The 13,920-nt window shown below is 40.1% G+C and overlaps 2 protein-coding genes across 3 annotated transcripts; one reads left to right on the forward strand and one right to left on the reverse strand.

Annotated features, from left to right (window-relative positions):
* Nucleotides 1–800: 800 nt before the first annotated feature.
* casp9 (caspase 9) lies at nt 801–5,346 on the reverse strand. Of its 2 annotated transcripts, XM_023333369.1 has the most exons (11): nt 5,011–5,346; nt 4,745–4,898; nt 4,445–4,652; nt 4,271–4,354; nt 3,229–3,290; nt 2,944–3,120; nt 2,789–2,878; nt 2,239–2,386; nt 1,938–2,126; nt 1,751–1,860; nt 801–1,647 (listed from the first exon to the last, which is right to left on the reverse strand). In XM_023333369.1, exons 2-11 carry the CDS (start codon nt 4,874–4,876, stop codon nt 1,543–1,545), a joined length of 1,305 nt encoding a protein of 434 aa, XP_023189137.1. In that variant the 5' UTR covers nt 4,877–4,898; nt 5,011–5,346; the 3' UTR covers nt 801–1,542. The 2 variants fall into 2 exon arrangements, with proteins under 2 accessions (XP_023189137.1, XP_005800194.1); XM_005800137.3 differs by having other exon boundaries at nt 4,745–5,346.
* A 419-nt stretch (nt 5,347–5,765) lies between these two features.
* dnajc16 (DnaJ heat shock protein family (Hsp40) member C16) lies at nt 5,766–13,081 on the forward strand. Its single transcript, XM_005800136.2, has 16 exons — nt 5,766–6,174; nt 7,376–7,561; nt 7,638–7,704; nt 8,281–8,605; nt 8,710–8,894; nt 8,983–9,087; nt 9,181–9,339; nt 9,451–9,581; nt 9,668–9,851; nt 10,254–10,433; nt 10,526–10,602; nt 10,676–10,756; nt 10,835–10,909; nt 10,996–11,166; nt 11,253–11,692; nt 11,798–13,081. The coding sequence occupies exons 2-16, from the start codon at nt 7,383–7,385 to the stop codon at nt 11,842–11,844; spliced, it is 2,406 nt and encodes an 801-aa protein (XP_005800193.1). The 5' UTR covers nt 5,766–6,174; nt 7,376–7,382; the 3' UTR covers nt 11,845–13,081.
* Nucleotides 13,082–13,920: the final 839 nt, after the last annotated feature.

Here is a 13,920-nt window from a genome sequence, read left to right on the forward strand (position 1 = left end):
GTTAACCACAGTTGCACTAACTTTCTCAACTGCAGACGGAGTCATTTCTATTGAGCACTTTACGTTATCGATATTTTAATTTACAAAGAAGAGATCAAGTTTGTTGTACAAGAATGGGAAAAAAAGGAGAAACACAGCAGACATTAACAGCAACAAAAAAGAAGTAAACTCTGATATATACATTTCAGAGGTAGAAATGTTCATAAATGTGTTATTCATGCAAGCACAGTGTGTAAGAAATCTGTAAAGGGTTGCCAAATGCTCTGAAACAGTGATAAATTATCCTTCAACGAATGTTTTATTTTTTCCAGATGTTCCAGGTGTTGGAAAGCTCTTGCAGCCACATTTTGGAGTAGTGCTGGCTCTTTTCATATCAGAATTTATTTGTTTTTGCAATGATGAGTAGGAAATAAACTTTCGCTGTGTTGAAGTAACTTTTCTAGATATTATATCTAGAAAAACTATATATATAGAAAAGGACACTGAGGAACATTAATATATAAAAAGAAAGAAAGAATAGTTGTCTAAATGGACTGAGAAGATCCTGTTGGGTAAAATAAAAGTTTATTTTACCCAACAGGAGCTTAGGTAAAATAGGTAAAATAAATATTGTGGTACACTTAAACTGGATTGCCTTTAATAAGAGTTCACAACTGGAGTAAAAATATGTTCCTAAAACCCTTGGAAGAAAAAGGGCACTTGAAAATCTTCATAAAACGTGTGGGAATTCAAAGGGAATATTTTCAGACGTTTTCATTGTGAGAAGCTTGAGAAGTATTAATCAAGAAAGACTAGACGACTTAATAGTAAAAGGTGCTTTATATAACTGGAAGTGATGCTATCTATGCAAGGGATAGTTTGTAAATTGCCCATCGTTCACCACATCAGCTGAAAAGAGCAAAGGCAAACTTACAGAAGTTGAAAATATGTGAGAACAATGGAGAAACATGGACAATCCACAGCAGAAAGAGAACATGTATGATTAAAAGGAACCTGAGGCCTGTAGAGGTAGATGAGACTTTATTTGAGAGAGCAGTTGATTTACAGACCTTCACAGCTCTTTGGTCTTGACCCAAACTGTTCTCCAAACTCTCAAAAGATGCTCTCTCTTTTTTCTACCATTTTCTTTCAAACTGTGGACATTCACGTTTGTATACAAGTACAACCGATCACACAATAACGAGAGATAAATGAACAAAGTAGAGATGGTGTTTTTTAAGTTACTGAAGAGCAGAAGTAAAACGTTATTTTAAACCTAATGTACAGTATGAGATTGTGGATTCATTTCTTTTCTTGGCTTATACATCAACAAAATCCCTACTAATAAATCGACTCAAAGTAAAACTTCTACAGTAGAAATTCATATTTTTAGTAGAATTGCCACTACATTATATCCAGGAAGTTCATGTATAAATCTAAGCAACAGTTAAAAATATCCACATTGAGCCATCATTTCCAACAACAGATACAAAATTGATAAAAAAAATTCCCACATTTTACAATTAACTAGTCAAATATGTTCAGCAGAGGAACAGTCTTCCACTATGCAGAGGTTTGAAAGTAGAGATGTTTTCGAAGGAAGTTAAAGGAGCCGGGCATCTGCTTGTACATCCCTTTTGCACTGTTTTGGGAGACTTCGTTGTTTACCTGAAAATAAACCGTGACAAACGGGAGATGATTGTGGTTGTTTAAAAAGATCTTGATAGGTGAAAGGGAAGCCTTTTGTGGTGGTCTAACAAGTGAAACTCACCATCATCAGCATGGTGGCCAAGTCATCAGTTTCTGCGTTCAGCTCAAGGATGCGGTCCAGTGTTTCTATGTACCAAGAACCTGCCTGAGTGTCTCTCCAGGAAACGAAACCTGAATTGGTCAAAGTGCCGTTAGGCAGGCGGGATGTTCTCGGTGACTACACACACGACTTAAAAGTTCAGACATACCAGGGAAGGTAGAGTAGGACACCAAGATGTCACTTGGGGTGGGCAGTGATGTTCTGGCATCCACCTCGTCAGCCAGGCTGAGAGACTCGCTGCTGGACGACGTCTGGATGGCGTCTGTCTGGTCGTCTTGCCCACCCACCGATGGGCAAGTCTCCGTAGGAGACATCTCAACTCCCATGTCTCTTTCATCTTAAAGACAGGAAAAGCGTTCTCTGTGAGAATGTTTTCTGTTTTTTTCCCCCCACATTTCAATTTTGACGTCAAATCAAAATAAGAATTTCTTTGGTGTTTACTGGTGTACCTCCACCACAGGCCTGAATGAAGAACAGCTTGGGTTTTCCTTGCAAAGAAGGGCAGTTCTTTCCGTTGAATAAATTTGTGATGTACTGAACTGTGATGTGAGAGCCGTCTGTACCATACACAGCGCCAGGGAAACGACTATGATTCACCTATAAACATAATTTAAGCACATATGTTCTTAGATGCCTACTGTATTTATTATCAAGCAGAACCAGTTTGAAAGAGTTTTCTGCCAAACTCTTTTGTGGCTGAAATATCATAGGTCTATCTTTCCTTTTAGAAACTTTTACTTTATTTATGAAATGACAACAAATGTCCTCTCAAAAAAATTTTTTTGTTCCTTTATGTTTATTGGACCCATTGGTGAAAACTTTTTTTTTTTTACTTACTGTAGAAGCCTAATATAACACAGCTTTAATTTGTAAAAAAGAAAAAAATCTACCACACTTCTAGCAATTTTTGTTTAACTGAAAATACTTGTAGCATTTATAAGTTGATTGAGAACATTGTAACTGATTTAGGAAAAAAAAAAAGAAAACCCGAAGACTGACCTCAGTCCCATGGGAGAGGATGATAACCACACAGCAGTCATATTGAGAGTGGTCCTTTTTGGACAAAGCTGACAGTTCGTGTTTGAGTTGCTGAAACGAGACAAAGAGTTAGCTGAGCTGCCGTTTCAGAAACAGTCACAGAAGAAAAGACTCACTCTTTGCTTCAGATTTGTCTTGACTTCCACAGCAAAGTTGAGTGCTAAGAATCTTCCCTCCAGCTTTTCACTGTCTACGTTGGAGCCTTTGCGATTGCTGAGGTTACTTTGAGGCTCAAAGTCTGCATTGTTTATGATGAGGCAACAACCACATGGACTGGAATCCATTTTATAGCACTGCCACACGAAAATATAGAAAAATCAACAATATGTAACCAGGAATTATATTGTTTACCTAGAGAATTACCAAAAGAAGAACATTAGTGAAAATTAAATGGTACTTACCTGAAGACTATCTCGGCGTATCCTGCCTTCTGGCCTTGGTTTAAAGTACTTCTCGTCAGGTGCTGTAGGATTACATACATTAAAGTACCTACATACGTTACAGCTCAAGAATTTGCATCAATTTGTATCACTTTGCATATTTTATAGCATAAAAGCAGATGGATTGATGGATCCATCTGCTTTTATACTTTCTTTACATTGGATGAAATCCCAATATAAACAATGGGACAGATAATTAAATTTTGAATCCTTTTTTTCCAGCATCCAATGCATCTATTCCTTTGCCAATATGTCTGCATTTGACATATTACCTTGATTTGCATTATGTATTCAAACATAGTTGCACTCTAGTATTGGGATTTGTACATCAGTTTATCAATAGCTGAGAAAGTGTACTTTACAACAAATAAAGTCCTGCAATTTTTTAAATAAATTCACTGTTTCGTTTATGACAGTTTTCAAAAATAAATTTATTTTAATGTGTTATAACTCATTTTAATTGTTCTTTAAGTACGTAGTGAAACAAATGCTATGACTTTTAATTTGAAACCGTACATACCCGATAATTACCAAAACTGTTCAAAATAACAATAAAAACTGTTATTTTATATTTATTTTATTATAAAATAATAATGAGTTATTTTTTTATCTTAAATTTTCTTCTCATAATTTAGTAAGCCAGTAGTAATGAGCACGTTTGGAGGGAAGATCATTTTTTTTGCACTCATTATGACCAACAATCACATTTGCAGAGCAGAATTTCAATGCAGGCTTGACAGAATTATAAGGTAAGGGCCAAGATTATGTTGTTGTGCTTTCAACCAAACATGAAAATGGTAATTTATTCATTTGATTTGTTATTTCAATCTCGTGCAGTCTGTGGTATGTGACTAAGATACAGCAGACATAACAAAACAGACAACCTTAGATAAACTGGCAACATTTGTACATTAAAATGTTTTTTTCTATTTAAAAAAAAAAACAACCTGATGGGCTTATTTACATTTATTTAAAAAGGTATATAAAGATTTGCTTCTCTTACTTGGACTGGAAGACTTATTGGCCCTCTCTACGGGACAGATGGGGACAATATATTTGCTTTGTTTATTAACATCCATAGGAGAGGCTGGAAAAGACAGGATGGATAAAGAGATTAGAGAGTTTTCTGTGTAAAAAAAAAAAAAGTCTCGTTGAATGCTGCTTGTGTCTAACTTACGGATGGGCAGAGGCAGCACAACAGGGCGGACCGCTATGGGTGCTGCAGGCTGAACTTGAACTGGTGGAGCCCGGTTGAGCAGAGTTTCCATCAAACCCTGCTGACCCGATTCACGCAGGCTCTCCAGGAACAGCGGAAAGGCTCGATCCCCTCGGGCCTCTAAGTCCCGGACTAACTGTCTGGCCTGGTCCCGTCTGGTCCCCGAGCTCTGACGGACGACACCGTTGCAAGTCTTCGTCATTTTACTTTTGTCCTGAGTGCAATTACTCAAACACAGTGGCATTCACCAAGATGTCTTACCTTTATCGCGTCAATCATGTCCCGGGTGAAAACTTCCTTTTTAAGAAGGGGCTCATAGAGGACCGAAGGATCCATATCCATCACTAAACTGATCCTGTTTTGTTGAAGAATGTTCTTGTGTTGCTCCTCCATTCTTCAGCCACCGTATTAATAACTGATCGGTAAAAACAGAGGTGTACAGAAAATCTGTACCTGATAATGTGTTGTTTTTTTTTGTCTGTTTTTTATTTTTATTTTTTATTTTTGAAGACCAGCTTATGACCTACCGTTTCTTCAAAACGAAACTTGTTCTTCCGCACGTAAAAGGGTGATATCACGGCCCATATTTTCTCGGTTGCACAAGCTGCTTCCTTATTTACATCGCAGTTGTCTCTTCTGATTGGTCAGAAAGACGGAAGAAAAACGCCAATGTGCGTTTGATTATTTTCGCAGCGTATCTCGTTTAAACAGCCAACGTGCGGTGACGTTCACGATCCGAGCTATTAAACTATTAAAAAATGTAATTAAAAATGAGAAATAGTCCGAAGTTTTCACTAGCCAAACTAGTACCCTATTACAGTACAGTACAGTTTCCTATTATATTTCTATTTCTAATAACGGCAGTATTTTGAATGTTATAATCTTGTACATTATTACAAGGTGTCGACTATTATGGTTAATTTTATTATTATGGTTAATTCAATATATGCTTACATATATTTCTAACACTTTTTGATCTTTTGCGTGAACCAATATAGCTTGATTATGTTGTTACGCCTGAATTTCCAAACTGCGGGGCCATAAGGGCTGTTTCTATTAAATTCTGTCTGACTTCCTGGTTAACTGAAAATAACTTTAACTCAAAATCTAACTTGAGATGACTGTACACAATAATAATAATAATAATAATAATAATAATAATAATAATAATAATAATAATAATAATAATAATAATAATAATAATAATATAAACTAAGTCTTATTTGAGTTTGAGTAAATTTATGTATAATTATTTACTATCATTGGTGTTACAACAACTTACATATCTTATGCTACGTAAAAACAATTAGTTAAAGTTTATTAAAGGTGTCGACTTCTTTTATTCGGAAAACCAAGTTTCCAGTGTCTGTGAAGAAACTGCCACTCACAACATGGCGGAATCGCAAACTACTCAATTTCCCAAAGCGACTTTCGAAAAATGGCGCCTCCTCCTGGCCTCTTGCTTCGCAGTAGCAGATCATCATTAGCCAGTGCTGGAGGTCCAGTAGGATGCTGCGGAACACGCCCAGTACATTCACCTCTCGTGCAGCCTGTGGTCTTTACGCGTTAATTTTAGCCAGGGACGAGGATCTGGAGAGGAACCACATGTGTCCTAAGCATGTGGCGTTGCACTGGTTGACTGCATCAAGCCGGGGTGACTGAAGCAAGCTGGAGACGCTGCAGCCCCTGTGGTAACTAATCCTTAACGAAATTAGCATACACGCGTTATTCAAGAGGGGTTTACATCGATGTCAGAGCTTTAAAACTTTCGGATAAGGGAAATTCTTACAGTCCGCTGCTACGTCATCTGTTTTTGTAAGCGGTTGTGGTTTAGGTTATCCTCACCGTGTTGGATAAACCGCTGTATCACATTAACAAGCGTCTGAGCTGAACCGTGATGTCAAGTCTGGTTTTATGTGGGGTCGATAATGATGGCAAAATACGGCAATACACAGAGGTGAAAACATTGGCACACACACAAGAAATGGTCCTATATGGATTTCATCATATTGTTTGGTTTATCTCTGGGAAGGAAGTGATTTAATAACATCTTAAAAATGGTTTAATTTATTTTATTCATTAAACAAAACATATGAACAAAAGTGTTGTATCCAGTTTAGAAAAAGACGGATGTTGTACTCCCAACAGCTACTCTTACTGTAATGACTTCAGTGACACACTTATAATAATAATTATAATCATTTCTATCATCACTCTAAAAAATTGCTCCATTCCACATTGTGAGATGTTCAAGGGGTTTCTTGTCTCACCACACAGCATCTTAAAAAGTTCGGTCTAAGCTTTGCTGTAGCCTGGGATTTTCATTTTTGTTCAGTGGTTGCAGTAGAATAGAAATCTAATATCTTGTAATTCAGGAGGGAAGTGTATTAGCAAGTGTATTAGTGAATATACATGGGTGTTGTATTATTTTTATGTTTCATGGTCCAGTTCTGTTTCAGCTTTAGATTTTTACACATTTCATATTTTTCCTCGAGCTCCTGCCGATCGCTGGTGGAATTCACAGTGGATTCTGTGGTGAGCCGACCAAGTGCAGCTGCGGCAAAGGAATCCTGTTGGACCAATGATGTTTGCTTCAACAGTCAGAACCCCAAACTAAATGTCTAAAGTTGAAAGAGTGCGAACCCTCCTGCAAAATGCTGAGTAATGATTATGCTCATCAACTGGGTGTAATACAGCTGTGTGGGATTGTAGGTCATTTGAATGGGAATAAATGTGAGGGCGTCCTTCTTTCATCAGAAAGCGCATTTTCCTCAAACAATTAGAATTTCTGCAAAATTCAAATTGTTTGAACTTCACAAAAAGATTCGAAAGGTCTTTTTTTTTGTTGTTTTAACATATGACTATATATGTGGTTTCCTTGATGTGTTTAAGGTGACCGATGGCCGGGTCAAACATGAATCCACCTTTGGCTGTGATGGCTGTGGTGGTCCTCTCTGTCCTACTGGCAGGATCCAGCCACGCAGCCCCTGAGATGGACCCCTACAAAATACTGGGAGTAACCAGGAGTGCGAGCCAAGCAGAGATCAAGAAGGTCTACAAGCGCCTCGCTAAAGAATGGTGAGTTGTTTCCAAAATGCTATCACTCTCACTGGACTCTTCTCAGGTCACAGCTAACGAACGTGTCCTTCTCAAGGCATCCTGACAAAAACAAAGATCCAGGTGCTGAGGACATGTTTATCAAGATCACAAAGTCTTATGAGGTTTGTCTATATACTTTTATATCCTTTCATTCCAAGAAGCCAGACTTTCTTGTCAATTTTTTAAGGCGTTTAGTTTGAATAGTTCTACAGGTTTTCCCAACCTGGTGTCATACTAGTGCAACGACAAATATTTAAACATCATATACATATTTAAACATTTTTCTCTCCCCCCAATCAATAGACTGTACTGTGTATTGTGTCCACCAATAGGTCCACCCTAACAGTACCGTACCTTTGTCCTACAAGTGAAGGCGGGCCAAAGAGGCTGTAGTATGGGTAGGTTGTAGGGGCTGCTTTTACATCAAAAATAGACAAAATAGTGTACTGCACCACACCGGCTTGGGCCTGTGTCGTAGTACTCAGTGGAAGTGAGGATAAAGTGAGACTTTCAAACCCATAAACATTCCTGTCTCGCAATGGTGGAGGCAGCGTCAAACTGAGCTTCTGATTTACTGCCAGTGAAGAATGTGTCAAAAAGGCAAAATTAAAGACCCAACTCAACTCTTGCGTCTGAAGAATTCTGTGTGTGACTGCAAAATGACGTCTGAGCTAATACTTGCTTGGTCTGCAATCCAGATCCTGTCCAGCGAGGACAGACGTGCCAACTATGACCGATACGGGCAGACCGATGACGCCCAAGCTTACAGCGGCAGCCGATACAGACATCGCCAGGACAACTTCTACTTTGACGAGTCCTTCTTCAACTTCCCATTCAACACCAAGAACCACAGGGACTTCACCGACAGCAAGTACGCGCTGCACTTCAACCAGTACGTCAGCGAGGTGGTGCCCGACAGCTACAGGAGGCCGTACCTGATAAAGATCACCTCCGACTGGTGCTTCAGCTGCATCCACATCGAGCCCGTGTGGAAGGAAGTGGTGCAAGAGATGGAGGGTCTAGGTCTGAAATCGGATGGAAATTTGACCAGCAACTCTGAGCAACATAGAACTACTTCAGTCGCTTGAGAAAATGGAAACGTATTTGTAAATGTCTTGCTCTTGCAGGCGTCGGAATAGGTGTGGTTGATGTTGGCTACGAGAGGCGTTTAGCCAATCACCTCGGTGCCCACCGCACCCCCTCCATACTGGGTGTCATCAGTGGAAAGGTGACGTTTTTCCATTACGCCGTAGCAAAAGAACACCTGAGGCAATTTGTTGAAGACCTCCTCCCTCAGAGAGTTGTGGAGAGGGTAAATATATCAGTGCCTAAACAGCCTGATGCATGTTTTATCAAATGAAAAGAAATACACGGAGCATTGTATATTTTCTGCACTTCAGATCACCGACAAAAATGAGCAGCAGTTCTTACACAGCTGGCATGAGCTCAACAAGCCACATGTGCTTCTGTTTGATCAAGTTCCTGCCGTCCCTCTGCTGTTCAAAGTAGGTCCCGGTCATTTTTGTTAGTGCAAACTACATTTGAGGTTTCACGAATGTAAACGTGTCAGCTGTTAACTTGTGATTATATCGTTATAGCTCGCAGCGTTTGCTTACAAGGACTACCTGCAGTTTGGTTATGTGGACCAGGGCCTTGCGGAGACGGCCGAACTGCAGAAACGGTTTAACATTAACACTTACGCTCCGACCATGCTGGTCTTCAAGGAGAGCACTGACAAGCCGGCTGATATTATACAAGTACTTTAAAGCAACGCGTGCAAAAAAATCTGCTGTCTTTCTGTCACCGTTTAATATTAGAGCGGTTTCTCTTAGCTCGTAGTTAAAATGCATTATCTCCTAACTCTGCAGGCTAAAGGAATGAAGAAACAAATTATCGATGAGTTCATGTCAAACAACAAGTTCCTCCTCGCGCCACGGCTCGTCAGTCAGAAGCTCTTCGATGAGCTCTGTCCTGTCAAACAGTTTCACCGACGCAGGAAGTAAGGAGAGCTAATTGATGTCAGTGCTGTCACATTTTCAGGCCTTTCCTGTTTGAGTTTATTCCATTGGCCTCTGGTCTCCTCAGATACTGCGTCCTGTTGATGACAACTGATGAAGAGACATATTCCTCTGGGAACCGGGAGTTTCTCTCATTTGCATCTACCAACACAAGGGATGTTGTGAGGTTTGCTTATGTGTACCAACGGCTGCAGCAGCCACTCTGTGACATCCTCATGCACAGTGAGGACGGCGCTCAGTCAACGCCGCAGGTACAGTGCCCCAAACAGCATGTACAAAAGTACTGTCATTAAATAGTACCAAAGCAACATTTGTAAGTATTTAAAGTCTGTATTTAACACTGGTTTTGGGGATTTCTTCCACGCATTGTTGATTTCAGTCACTGAGCTTAAAGTTCATCAGTTACAGGACTATCGTGTTCTACCATTGCGATGGTGGTACCTTGTGTCTTTACTTGTTTCCTCTTTTCCTCTTTGCTTCCAATTTCCTTCCTTCATTCCTCATGTCATTCCTTCCTCACTTATGCTCTGTGCTTTGCTTCCTTACCTTCTTGAATCTTTTCTTTGTCCATCTTTGAATCCTTTTCTTTTAACTCCCTTCCTTCTGTCCTTCTTTAGATTTTAATTTGTGCATGTGTGTGTGTGTGCATGCAGGTGGTGATACTGGAGAGGAGAAACACAGCCGGAAAAGCTTTGTTCAAGCCAGTTACAGCCTGGAATGGCAGCGAGGAGGACAAGCTGCGTCTCCTGGAGGAACTGGAACGACTTCACAAGGACCCGTCCATCCTCATACATGATGCCATTCTACCTGAACTCAACAATGAGTTTGCTTCGGTATGATCATTTTGAAGACAATGGTCGCAATGGTTACTAAAAGCCAACCAGCTGTTCTGTCTCTCAGCACTGCTCATATCTGACCTCTTTAGATGTTTGTAGTCCGGTGGATCTACGCATCTTATGACTACCTCTCAGAGGTTATTGATGATATTCTTCATAACAACTGGTAGGTGTCGCTCTTAGTTTCAAAGCATATTTAATGAGAGAAACTTTCCAACTGCGAAATTGTTCACTTTCAGGCGCGAGATGATGCCTCTTCTGTCCCTCATCTTCTCTGCTTTGTTCATCTTGTTTGGAACTGTGGTGATCCAGGCCTTCAGGTGGGCTCCGTCGTTGTTGTTCTGAGTGAGACGCTGGAGCAAAAAGCAAAAACACGAGTATAATTCCTCTCGTTACAGCGACTCCAGTGAAGATAAACAGATGAAGCCAAAGGTGAAGGATGGAACTAAAGCAGAAAATGGATCATCAGGGAGGCAAGAATACTCCTCAAGCAACCCTGGATTAAGTTAAAGACTTGTGCTTTTTATTTTTTAAAGCTTTGTGTTGCTGTTCGTTTTAGCCGACCTCCGAAAAAGAATTTTGTGGAGGTGACAGAGTTGACCGACATCACCTACATCAGCAACCTGGTGAAGCTGAGGCCTGGACACATCAATATAGTCCTGGTTCTCACTGATGCCTCCAAAAATATCCTTCTTAGCAAGTTCGCCAAAGAGGTGTATTCTTTCACAGGGTAAACGCTCAACGAACTTTACGCGCTGTGTGAGGTTTATGTGTGGAATTTCGACATACGTTCTCAGTACTCCTTTTCGTCTGCAGGACCCAGACGCTGCACTTCTCCTTCCTGAACCTCGACAAGCACAGCGAGTGGATGAGCACGCTGCTGGAATACGGCCAGGACGCGGCGCAGATCGATGCGGACGAGGACGACAGCGGGAGCCGTAGAATGGACCACACCGGGTTTGTGCTGGCCCTGAACGGCCACAAAAAGTATTTGTGTCTCTTCAAGCCGGTCTACACCGGAGAGGACCTCGACGGAAAGCCATCTGAAGACGAAGCAGGGGCGTCAGTGGGCAAGCCGAGGCCCGGCTCCCGCGACGGTCATCCTCAACGCAAATCCAGTCGATCCCGCAGCACATCCACCCTGCAGATTCACCACAAACTGGACCGTCTGGGGCTTTGGATGGAACGGCTCATGGAGGGCACCTTGCCTCGTTACTACGTTCCTGCCTGGCCAGGGCTTGACAAGATCACACCAAGTAAGTAGATCAATGTGGAAAGGCTTCATATTCAACTCCTGTGACTCTGATATGGCTTCTTTTATGAAGGAGGTTTGGCTAAATATGCCCTGTTTTCTATTATAGACCTTGAACGGAGCAAATTTCTGATAGACAGAATAAACACAAGTTAACCATTGAGGAGCTCTGTGAAAGTGCTGCTGGCTTCCCCTTGTTTATTCTTTATTTTTGATTCCCAAACACAACTCCTTACCCCTTAACTTTCACTGGTTTTTCCGTGTCTGAAGCTCAGCTCCCTGCTATAAGTAAGAACAGAGAGACGGATCAGAAACCCGGCACAGCTTGTGCCGATCCTCTTGCTGCTCCCTGGTCCACTTTATCAACTCTACTCTGCAGCTGGAAATATTGCCATGCCCTGCCATCACGGTCTCATAATGTTGTGTTATTTTACACTTTACTCAGACATTAAAATGGAATAATAAAATCACTGTGGCCACCTCTGCTCCTGCTGACAGTGGGTCAGCAAGTCAGAAGCTGTGCAGCATAAATAATCCATTTATTTTGCAGAAAGGCTGAAGATGGGGAATTTAGCTTCCTGCTGCCTTGTGTCTGATCTTTGTGCTGCTGTGGTGCGACTCACTCGTGGCTGATTTTGTTGTTGGTTTTGGAAGGTTCTTATTAAACCCATGTAATTATTTAAGCAGTTCTAAAGCCGTGTTTAAAGAAAAAAAAAACTGTGAATAAAGATGCATGAAACTCATATTTAACGTCTTGGCCTTTTTATGCATCTAAAAAATATATATATTTTTTTCTGATTATACTGCTGTAATGACCTGAAGGTCTTCCATGGTCCTGTGCTCCAGCAGAAAAAGAAATCATGCTCTTGCTTTTGTTCAGTGCAAAGTATATTATACCTGTGTACATTTAACAAACGAGTTTTTCAAATAACCTTTCAGTAGCCTTCTCCTGCTTAAATCAACTTAACAGGCAGTAGCTTTATGTAGACTTGAACCCGACAGCATTTTTCAAAGACTTGCATATTTTCTAAGAGACACTACAGTTTACTGATACGCCCTCCTCTGTCCATGAACGTGAAACTGTTTGATACTTTTTTCTAATAATTTAAACAGAGCTTACAAATGCTGCTTAAATTAGTTTGCTATTGGTTACTACAATCATGTTGAGTTTGTATCTTAAAAAAACGGTCTCCTTGGAAACTCATCGAAATATTTATGTTATTTGATTCTGTGTGACATTTATATATACAATATATATATATATATAAAAAAAAATGCTGCCGTAAATTGTTCCAGGTTGTGTCAAATTCATTTAATGTGTTGTAATTCAGTCCATTTTATTTGCCTAGGGCAGCAAACAGGTTTATTAATAAAGACAAGAATTGTGAATTTATTTTGACTTCTTGAGTCATTTTTTCAGTATTCATGAAGAGTTTGACTTAGCTGATCATTTTGGACAAGAGTGTAACATTTATTTCCTGTATTTTTCTACCGATTTTATTCATATTTGTCAAAGATCACTGTATCATTTTGCCGTAAATATTTGCTGCTATTTATTAATGCTATTTATTTGCCTTATGAATTCCATTTAATATATGCAGTCAAACTTACTCTTGTACCGTGTGTTGTTATTTCACCGTAGTAACTCAACTTTTTGGCTTCAGTGAGCAAACCCATGACCTACATGTGATCCGGCCCAAGTAAAGCATCTAAATATATGAAATATTTATTTCCATCTGCGATTCCTTTGTAGAAGTAGCCAGCAAGCATTGAGTAGCTGGCTCTACAGAGGGAAACGGGAACAAATCAAACAACGAGAGCTTATTCTCAATATGCCAGTAGTAAATACGGGTAAAATTAAACTGTGGTTCTCTCTGACTGCTGGGAAATAAAAAAGCCAGCATGAGGAGAAAATGTCAAATGAGTGGATAAGATGGCGTTTTACCCCTGTCTTTGTTCTGGATGGGATTTTACACCATTGCAGAATTTCAGAGGCACCTAAGTGTGACGATGCCGGTAAGGTGTTGTTTTTTGTGTTTTTATTGGAGCAAATGGTTCTGCAAGGGTTTTTTGTGACAGGGACGTTGCTCCCTTCCTTTGTGTGCAGGTTTGAATTCAGCCACATTGCTTGGCTGACATGTAAGCCCACATATTCATGCCACGAAACTTTGATTTAAAGTCAGTTTTATTTAACTAAGAAGTCTGTTTCTGATAGGAAATAACATGGGCATG

Source organism: Xiphophorus maculatus, chromosome 1 (genome assembly GCF_002775205.1).
Source record: "Xiphophorus maculatus strain JP 163 A chromosome 1, X_maculatus-5.0-male, whole genome shotgun sequence".
Taxonomy (NCBI): Eukaryota; Metazoa; Chordata; class Actinopteri; order Cyprinodontiformes; family Poeciliidae; genus Xiphophorus; species Xiphophorus maculatus.

Coding starts and splice junctions, on each gene's coding strand:
- casp9 (XM_023333369.1), bottom strand. CDS start 4,876: ATGGAGGAGCAACACAAGAACATTCTTCAACAAAACAGGATCAGTTTA. Junction 2,879..2,943: donor AGACAAATCTGAAGCAAAGA/GTGAGTCTTTTC, acceptor GTCTCGTTTCAG/CAACTCAAACACGAACTGTC. Junction 2,387..2,788: donor TCCTCTCCCATGGGACTGAG/GTCAGTCTTCGG, acceptor TTATGTTTATAG/GTGAATCATAGTCGTTTCCC.
- dnajc16 (XM_005800136.2), top strand. CDS start 7,383: ATGGCCGGGTCAAACATGAATCCACCTTTGGCTGTGATGGCTGTGGTG. Junction 8,606..8,709: donor GCAAGAGATGGAGGGTCTAG/GTCTGAAATCGG, acceptor TTGCTCTTGCAG/GCGTCGGAATAGGTGTGGTT. Junction 9,340..9,450: donor AGCCGGCTGATATTATACAA/GTACTTTAAAGC, acceptor CTAACTCTGCAG/GCTAAAGGAATGAAGAAACA.